The 10,503-nt window shown below is 33.3% G+C and overlaps 1 protein-coding gene across 1 annotated transcript; it reads right to left on the bottom strand.

Moving 5' to 3' along the window:
- Positions 1-5,070: 5,070 nt before the first annotated feature.
- LOC142179983 (uncharacterized) lies at positions 5,071-7,645 on the bottom strand. The gene is made up of 3 exons (XM_075250892.1): positions 6,775-7,645; positions 5,820-6,161; positions 5,071-5,411 (listed from the first exon to the last, which is right to left on the bottom strand). The coding sequence occupies exons 1-3, from the start codon at positions 7,643-7,645 to the stop codon at positions 5,071-5,073; spliced, it is 1,554 nt and encodes a 517-aa protein (XP_075106993.1).
- Positions 7,646-10,503: the final 2,858 nt, after the last annotated feature.

Below are 10,503 nucleotides of genomic sequence, written 5' to 3'. Positions count from 1 at the left end.
GAACCTATTGGGATCGTAAAATCTCGATTCCGAGGTCTATTACTTAAAATGTTGACCAAAGTCAAACTTAGTCTTTTAAGGCCAACTTAAGGAACCGATTGTCCCGCTTTCAACCCGAACCTTTCCAAATCTTAAACTAACCACCCCACAAGTCATAAAACAGTAAAAGCACATACGAGGAGTCTTATTTAGGGGAACGGATTTCTAGAAAATAAAATAATCGGTCGGATCGTTACAACTAAATAGAGAAAATTAAGCCATATTGAAATTATCTATTATTTTTAAGCAAACTAAAAAGAAAAGTAAGACATATAAAATTGAAACATAAAGAGTTATTCGTGTCGATCTGATAAATTTATATACTTAAATTTAGTTTGATTTGGTGTTGTTCGTACATGGGTGAAATTAAAAAATAGCCAGATTTATAAGTGACAATTGAAAAATAAAGAATTAACCCAAATAATCATACACCCAACAGCTTAAACTAAAAATAGCGATGGAGGTATAATATATGTATTATATGTGTATAATTATGAATAATCAATGTATAATTTATGTATATGGCTAGAAAAAGTAAACAGTGAATATGGCCGGCTATTTATGTAAAGATCCCTTGAAAAATAGCCACAGATTCAAAAGTAATTAAAATTTAGCCACTTTTCATGTAAAGATAAATCTGAACGAAAACATTGTTCAAAATCCGGAAAATATTCGAGCATAATATACCGGAGTTCGAATTTTTTACATGTGAACTTTCAGTATAATATACTGGAGTTCCACTATAATATACTAGAGTTCTAACATAATATACTGGAGTTCCAACATAATATACTGGTCCAGCATAATATGCTGGAAGTTCATACACATGTGTACTAATCTCGAGTATATTATGCTGGAACTTTCCGTGTTGCAGTAAAATAATGACTATTTTTCAACGACTTTACAAACGCCGACTATTTTTTAATTACCAATCGAAAACTGACTAATCCGTGCTATTTTCACTTCTCACATAGATCCCAAATATCTCGTTCAAACTTAGATCCAGTGGTGAGCGGCCCAAGATAGAGATGCATGGAACCAATGATCGTGTCGAAGCTCAATCTTATTTCTTTCAATGACTTTTTAGACTAGTAGTCTTCGTATACGTGCTCAATCAATAAAAACGCGTGTATTAGTATACGTGCTCAATCAATAAAGCTCAATGATCGTCTTAGTACATGTATAACGCGCCAATCAATAAAAATAATGATTGACCTTAAAATAATACGAATATTTGTCTAAATGCTAAAATAAATTTTAATACATTGATGCATTAGCTAAACTCAATATCTTTAGAAAATGATCATAAATTTAGTTAAATTAGGTGTATAAGTAATAATGGCATATAATTAATAGATAACTTTCAGCTTTATTCTAATTTATGAAGAAATTGTTTCCATCTTTCCTAGAGAATAAAAACAAAAACCATATCTTTAATTTGTAAAAAAATTAAAAATAAATATGTAAACCTATTTAGATATATTCCAACAACGAAGATCTTATATTAATTGTTGAATCCCAAATCTGTTCTACTTTTTTCCTTTTTTATCCAACGATAATATTGTTACATCAATTATCGAATTTGATTCTTATACGTTTTTTATTCACGGCAATATTACATTACTACAGAAACCTAAACTTAAAGTGAAATTTTGGAGCTGAAAGTGGTCGAAAGTTTCACCTAAAATATTTATGAATAATTAATTGGTTAAAATTTAATAACAAACAAAAAAACTCCTATACGTAAAGGAGGTTCAAAGTGCTCGAAATCTTCCTAACGTGATTTGCTATGTTACTACTTTCCATTTATAAATTTGGTATATTACATACTTCTAATAAGGAAAAATATAATAATTCACATTTTAGTTAATTTTAAAGTCCTAATACTAAAAAATAATGAAATGACTATTGTGTTCAGTGTGAACTCTATTTTTAAAGAACGGAAAAGTGCCAAAAATGTCCTTGAACTATTTAAAATAGCTCAAAAATACCCTCCATTTATTTTTGGTACCAAAAATATCTCTGTCGTCTATGTTTTGGACCACAAATGCCCCTTAAACGGTTAGTCTTGCCATTGAATCTGACATGGCAGTCAAACTGGGTTAGATTTGCTTATATGGCCATCCACCTAAGCAATCCACCATGGCAAAATTATTTTTTTGAAATTTTTTATTAAAATACAAAATCAACACTTATTCCGAAAAAAGTAAAAACAAATTCCGGAAAAGTTATTTATTTCGGATTTTTTTTAATTAAAATACAAAATCAACACTTATTCCAAAAAAGTAAAAAAAATCCGAAAATATTATTCTTGATTGGGATTTATGATTTGAATAAAAACCTCCATTATTCTCTTTTGTGAATTTATGATTAGTTTGATCTAAATTTTTAGATGCTTATCTGTTATAGCTTTACAAAAGGTACACCTCTACTGTAAGTATCAATTGGTTCATCCGAAGTTCTTATAATCTTTTCGGAAATTTTTTACTTTTTTCCGAGTAAGAATTTTATGTTTTAATAACAAATTCCGAAATAAATAATTTTTCCGAAAAGTTTTTACTTTTTTCGGAGTAAGTGTTGATTTTGTATTTTAATAAAAAATTTTGAAAAAATAATTTTTTCAAAAACATAATTTTGCCATGCTGAATTGCTTAGGTGGATGGTCATGGAAGCAAATTTAACACAGTTGGACTGCCATGTCAGCTTCAATGGCAAAACTAACGGTTTAAGGGGCATTTATGGTCCAAAACATAGACGACAGGGATATTTTTGGTACCAAAAACTAACAGAGAGTATTTTTGAGCTATTTCAAATAGTTCAAGGTCATTTTTGGCCCTTTTCCATTTAAAGAATAAAAAAGGCGAACGATATTTCGCTAAAATTCTTTCTAGAATGAAATGGAATCCTTCTTTTTCACTGTATAAGGCTAAAAATGTTAGCATAAACTTTAATTGCATACCGGAATCTTGAACATGATAATCTTACACAAAATCGTACAGAAAACATACCTGAATCGTAAGCCATCATCGTGAAGCGAAAGCGTTAATTAAAATTGGTTTCTCGCCCCTAGTCCTATCTTTCATTACCGCCAACTTTAGTGATGGAAGAGAGAAAATAAAATATGGTAACCCTAATGGGTGGGAAGAGGACCAATTTATAGAGTTTCTCACTTAATCCGGTACGTCCATCAAGTAACCGATCGAACGGATGAGATTTGTTCATAATTAAATATTAATTATGGGCCTTAAACTTATTGGGCCACCAATAAACGTAGAAAAATCTTACATTCTCCCACTTGGCCCAATAATCACATAACACTAATATTTAATCATATAAATATTAGTTGCGCATAAACAAATCTCTTCTATAATGTCCATCATAAATTCCATAACACGATAAACTACTAAATGTGAGTTATGGCGGTTATATATAATTTGTTTACATACTCCCTTCCATATACTACAACATTAGCAGCTCATCGTACCAGGTTCATAAGCTATAAAATATTATGGTCCACAATAATGTCTCATTGAGACTTATCGTGTAACATCTCAAAACAATAATGTGTACACCATTATGAGAAACAAGAATCATTAATGTATATCAGAAACATATAAATGAGCTCAGAGTGTCAAAACATCATAAATACATCAATCATAAATACAGCCAAGACCCATTCTATATACATGTTATTTAAATATTTTTGGCTGTAAACCTTTCGTTAATGGATCTGCAATCATGAGATCAGTTCTAATATGATCAAGTGACACTCTTTATTTCTGAACTTCCTCCTTGACGGTAAAGTACTTTAATTCCATATGTTTGGCACCTTTGGAGTACTTATCGTTCTTGGAGAAGAATATTGCTGCAGAATTATCCCAGTAAATTTTCAGCGGCTTGGTAATGGTGTCGACAACCCAAGTCCTGAAATAAAGTTTCGCAGCCATAATGTATGAATTGTGGCTTCAAAACATGCCATAAATTCTGCTTCCATCGTGGATGTAGCAATGACAGACTATTTGACACTCTTTCACGATATTGCTCCTTCAGCTAATTGGAACAAATAACCAAACATGGACTTTCTAGTGTCAATACATCCAGCAAAATTTGAATCCGAGTATCCAACAACTTCAAAATGCTTGGATCTCCTATACATGAGCATGTAATCCTTCGTTCTTTTTAGGTACCTCAAAACTTTCTTTGCAGCTTTCCAGTGATCAATTTCTGGGTTACTCTGGTATTTCCCAGCAGCTCGACCTCAAAACTAATATCCGGTCTTATGCAAGTCTGAGCATACATCAGACTACCAACAATAGAAGAGTAAGGAATTGATTCCATTTCCTTTCGTTCTACATCATTCTTAGGGCATTGCATGAGACTAAATTTGTCCCCTTTTTGAATTGGAACAATTCCCGCCGAATAGTTATTCATGTTAAATCTCTCTAGAACTCTTTCGATATATCCTTTTTGAGACAATCCTAATAATCCTTGTGATCTATCACGAAATATTTCTATTCCTATCTCATAGGATGCCTCACCCATATCTTTCATTTCAAAATTCTTAGAGAAAAAATCTTTAGTCTCACGCAATATGCCTAAATCATTAGCAGCAATTAGAATATCATCAACATATAGGACTAAAAATATAAACTTTCTCCCACTGATCTTTTGGTATATACATCGATCAATGGTATTTTTCACAAATCCAATAGATGTTATGGTATCATTAAACTTTATATACCATTGTCGTGAGGCTTGTTTAAGTCCATATATTGACTTCTTCAGTTTACACACCATTTGACCTTTTCCTTTAGTTTCGAAACCCTCTGGTTGGTCCATATAAACTTCCTCCTCGAGGTCTCCATTAAGAAAGGCAGTTTTCACATCCATTTGGTGTAACTCTAAATCATAATGAGCCACCAACGCCATAATAATTCTTAACGAGTCTTTCTTTGAGACCGGTGAAAAGGTCTCTTTATAATCAATGCCTCCTTTCTGAGTATAACCCTTGGCAACAAGTCTGGCTTTGTATCATTCAATATTGCTATTTGAATCACGTTTGGTCTTAAAGACCCATCTACACCTGATTCTTTTAGAACTTTCTGGCAATTCAACAAGATCCCATACTTTATTGTATTCCATGGATTTTAGCTCTTCCTTTATGGCATCAATCCATTTGTCAGACTCATTACTTCCTATGGCTTGTGAAAATGAAATCGGATCCTTATTAAGACCAACGTCAAAATCTGACTCTTGTAAATAAACCGCGTAATCATCCGAAATAGCTGATTTTCTAACTCTTTGAGATTTTCTTAATGGCTTTTCTTGTGGTTCATTTGTGTCAGATATTTGTGAGTTAGTTTTTTCATGAACTGTTTCATCCAAATGTTACTCGGTGTTGTCAAAGTGTTCTTCAACAACTGGAATAATATTTGGTATTTGTGTGGAAGTAGGCACATTTGTGGGTAATAGAATATTGACCCTCACCTCTTTTATTTCCACACTTTGCTTTTCAACACTCCCACTAACTTCACCATTATCAATGATTCTTGTATTACCGGTTTCAACAATTCTCGAACTATGGTTTGGACAGTAAAACACATACCCTTTAGATTTCTCTGGGTAACCAATAAAGTAACCACTTACTGTTCGAGAATATAATTTCTTTTCTTGTGGATTATAAACTCTAGCTTCCGCTGGGCAACCCCAAACATGCAGGTGCCTTAAACTAGATTTTCTTCATGTCCACAGTTCAAAAGAGGTCTTTGGAACTGCCTTACTAGGAACCCTGTTTAATAAATATACAGCGGTTTTAAGAGCATACATCCACAATGATTTGGATAATGAGGAATTACTCATCATTCTCCTAACCATATCCATAAGTGTTCGATTACGCCTTTCTGCAACACCTTTTTGTTGAGGTGTTCCTGGCATAGTATACTGTGCACATATGCCATGTTCCTCGAGGAACTTCGCAAATGGACCTGGACATTGTTCTGATTTATTATATTTTCCATAATATTCACCACCTCTATCTGACCTAATAATTTTCACCTTTGTATCTAATTGCCTTTCAACCTCATTAACAAACACTTTGAGAGCATCTGTTGCTTGAGATTTTTCTTTCAGCAAATAGAAGTATCCATAACGTGAAAATTCATCGATAAAAGTGATAAAATATTTTTCTCCACTAAAAGATGGAACATCAAAGGGTCCTCAAATATCGGTGTGTATAATTTCAAGAAGTTGGGTGCTTCTTATGGCACCTTTCTTACTTTGCTTGGTTTGCTTTTCCTTAATGCAATCCAAACATATAGTAAGATCAGTAAAATTTAGATTCGGAAGAATATCATTCTTTACTAATCTTTCTAACCTTTCTTTGGATATATGACCCAAACGTCTATGCCATAAGTAAGCAGAACTTTCATCTAGTGAACTACGTTTAATTCTAACATTATGTTGAACAATGAGAATGGATTCAGAAAAACCAATATTGAGTTTCAATTTATATAAACCATCACTAAGAAAATCAAAACCATAAAAAATAATATTCTCAGTTAGAATTAAAACATCCATTTCCAAACTTTAAATCAAATCCAGAAACATCAAGTCTTGAAAGAGAAATCAAATTCCTAGAAACTAATGGTACATAAAGAGTCTGTAATAGATCAAGGTGACGTCCAGTCTCCATGATCAAACGATAAGTCCCTATGCCTTCAATTGGAGCCTTCATACGATTTCCCATGAACAAGAAATCCTTATTTGGATTTGTAGTTTGGATCGTAAGGAATCCCTGCAACGTAGTAGATACATGAGCAGTTGCACCAGAATCAAGCCACCAAGTATTATTAGGAACATCTATTAAATTTGATTCGAAACATACAAAAGCACTAATTGTACCTTTCTTTTCGAACCAAGCTTTACGTTTCAGGCAATCTTTCTGATAGTGTCCTTCCTTGTTACAGAAATGACACGTATCTGCCTTATGTTCCTTCTTAGCATCCTGTGGAGCTTTAGCAGGTGCTTTCTTCTTCTTGAACTTGTTGGGCTTCACTTTAAGTCCTTTACCAGTTCCTTGACCCATGAGGTTGATTGAATGACTCCCTTGTTTCTTAAGTCTTGACTCCTCCTGAGTAAGCATACTGAAAAATTCACTAACATTCCACTTATCCTTAATAGTGTTATAGTTAATTTGAAATGGTCCATACTCAGGAGGCAACGAGTTCAGAATAAACTGAACCAAGAAGGAATCATTCACTTTCATCCCCAAGGTCTGAAGTCTTGCTGCAATGTTAGTCATCTCGATGATATGGTTTTGTATACTATGCGACCCATCAAACTTCATGGTCGTGAGTTCAGCCATTAGTGTACCAGCGAGAGACTTATCTGCAGAACGAAAACGTTCTTCCACAAACTTCAGGTATTCCCTGGAACTTTCTATTTGTGGAATAGTGCTCTTAATGTTGTTGGCAATATTCATTCGCATAAACATAAGGATTAGCCTGTTAGAGTGTTCCCATGCTTTATGGAAAGACTTCTCACCCGCACTGCTCGAATCAGTAATGGCAACGGGCTTATCATTCAGCAGAGCCAAGTTAAGATCCATCACACCTAAGTGGAGTTGGACTTGTTCACGCCATTCAGAGAAGTTTAATCCGTTGAACACAGTAACAGACGAAGAATACGAATAAAAAGGAATAGCTGCAAAATAGATAATACATGCTCACAAGTCAATATGGATTCAACAAAATAGTTAAAGCATATCGCAATTCTCCTTTGTGTAAATACTACGACACACTATCATAATTTAAATGCCATTTAGTCTTTAATAGGTAATTAAATATTTTTAACCAAATATATATGCCATCTTTGGACAGACAATATATATTTGACTAAGAATATTAATTTACCTCATCATATTCACTATTCATAGAATAATTGATTCACCTTTGGGTAAAATCCTTAAGTTCTAGCAATAGTGAAAATTAATTTATCCACTAATTTTTAATTATAGGCATTTTATTAATTTTATGGATAAACTATAATTTTATGTATGCATATTTTCATAAACAAACTAGTTTGGCCACTTTGGTGACTAACAAATTATATAACATAAGTGCATACACAAAATAGAGATCATAAGATTTTATGCATGTGATTACTTTAAACAATCTAGTTTGGTCACTTTGGTGACTAACAAACTATATACATATTAATCCCATACATAAAATAAACAATAAATAGCTTTATCAACTAATAGCCCAAAATAAATTATTAAATAAACCAAAACAAATTACTTCATAGCCTAAAGTTAAACAGTAACTGATCTAATTTTTTAAATCTTTCATAAAAATAAATTTTTCATAATGGCTTAGAACGTTGGAACATAATATCCTTAAGGCATTCAAAAGGAGAAATTTAGACAACATAAATATATGAGGCAAACTTTAAATGGATACCTAATACATAAAGAATCAAACATTGAAGGGTGCTGCTTTAAAGAAAAAGATACATTCAGGTGGGATTGTAGAGTAATTTAATTCCACAAATATTCATTCCCAATATAAAAACTTCATTAGATTTCGTTAACTGTAGTAACACTTTATTGGTGAATCTTAAGCAAAATTCATCACAGGGCAAAATTTATCACGGCGTCCGACCTTTCTTCGTTCAAATAGAAAATTTGACACAATTTATTACTAGCAGTTCATAAAAGAAATTTCATACTTTATTAGATATCCTCAGATTAAAAGAACTGGAATCATATACGAGATTATTACAAATCCAATTAGAATAGTATGCATCAATGTATTAGTAAAAAATAAATATTACACGTGGAATTATATGACGATGGAAGGACAAGATACGTGGATCACTAAGAAGATGACAACTGGAGTGTCGCATTAAAAGATTCACGATTTATCACAGGTACGGGCAAATCACTCACGAGATGAAAGGGTACGGTTGCTCGAGCCTAAATTATATAGTGAAGAAACATAGGCAGGATGAATCAAGATAGTAAAGAGGGAAGATTCATGAACCTCTAATTAATGTGGAAGAAGAATCAGAACCATTACAGAATCTTCATGAACAGTTACGGTTGTCAATTATAATATTTCATTAATGTCATTAATGCTCATAATGATTCGGTCATAAAAGGGAAGAAACGTTATATTTGTAAATTCCTATATAAGGGAAGGGAATTTCACTTGTAAAGACACATTCTGATTATTATTAGAATATAATTATTTTCTTGTGCTTTCAATTGATTATTTTGTCATTTCTTATTCTAATTTCCTTTCTTATTTATGAGAGAATATTGAATTTCTTGATTATCAGTAACCCGAGTACTTCTAAAAATAGGCTTTAACTGAGAATCCAATTCTTTGGTTAAACAAATTGGTTCCATTACCGGGAATCTGATAATCTTCTCTTACTTTCCAAATCACTCTCTCTCAACTGAATCATGTCGAATTTCAATGACAACAACCAACAGGTGGAAGGAACTCCAGTTCCGTCACCTCAAGGAACCCCACACAATTCAAGAGAAGCATCACCAGAAAGATCCACTACTCATAACAATGAACAACATGAAAATGAACAAACTGTCGAGCAGGATGCTGTGAAGTAGGTAATTGCTGGGTACGTGAATGATGCTCTCCAGGCTTTCGTGAGGGGACTACCAGCGGTGCCACCCACACCTCCACCAAACAATATTGCAACTGTGGAAATTCCACGATCAGGATTGGTTAATTCTGGAAGCGGAGAAACTCCCAATAAGTCACGTGATGGGAGACCAGGTACACCTAATAATTCTGATTTACAAACTTTAATACTAACCTTGCAGAAACAGGTGAAAGAACAAAACGACCGTATTGAGTAAATACCCGACGTACCACCTGTGATCAAAGAAGTTGATTTTGACAAATATTCACAACAACCATGGAAACCAAGCGCAACTCCATTACCAATTCCCAAAAAATTCAAAATACATGACATCCCAAAATACGACGGAACGACCGATCCACGTGACCACGTTACTGCATTCACCACGGGAGTAAAATGCAATGATTTAACCAAGCAGGAGATTAAATCTATGCTGGTCAAAAAGTTTGGGGAAACACTTACTAAAGGAGCGTTAACATGGTACTCTCTTTTACCTGAAAATTCTATTGACTCTTTTGCTGAGCTTGCAGATCTATTTATAAAAGCACACTCGGGTGCACAAAAAGTTGAAAAGAGAATGGAGGATATATTCAAAGTAAAGCAAGGAGATACATAATTGCTTCGAGAATTCATAGACAGAGTCCAACGTGAAAGCATGTTGCTACCAAGAGTACCTGATAATTGGGCAGCCATGGCATTTGCAAGCAATTTAAACGAGAAAAGTTCAGAAGCGATGAGGAGACTTAAAGAGAGCCTACGAGAATTCCCTTCCACGACATAGAATGATGTCTATAATAG

This window comes from Nicotiana tabacum, chromosome 4 (genome assembly GCF_000715075.1).
Source record: "Nicotiana tabacum cultivar K326 chromosome 4, ASM71507v2, whole genome shotgun sequence".
Lineage (NCBI taxonomy): Eukaryota > Viridiplantae > Streptophyta > Magnoliopsida > Solanales > Solanaceae > Nicotiana > Nicotiana tabacum.
This window is presented reverse-complemented; position numbering and strand designations above follow the sequence as displayed.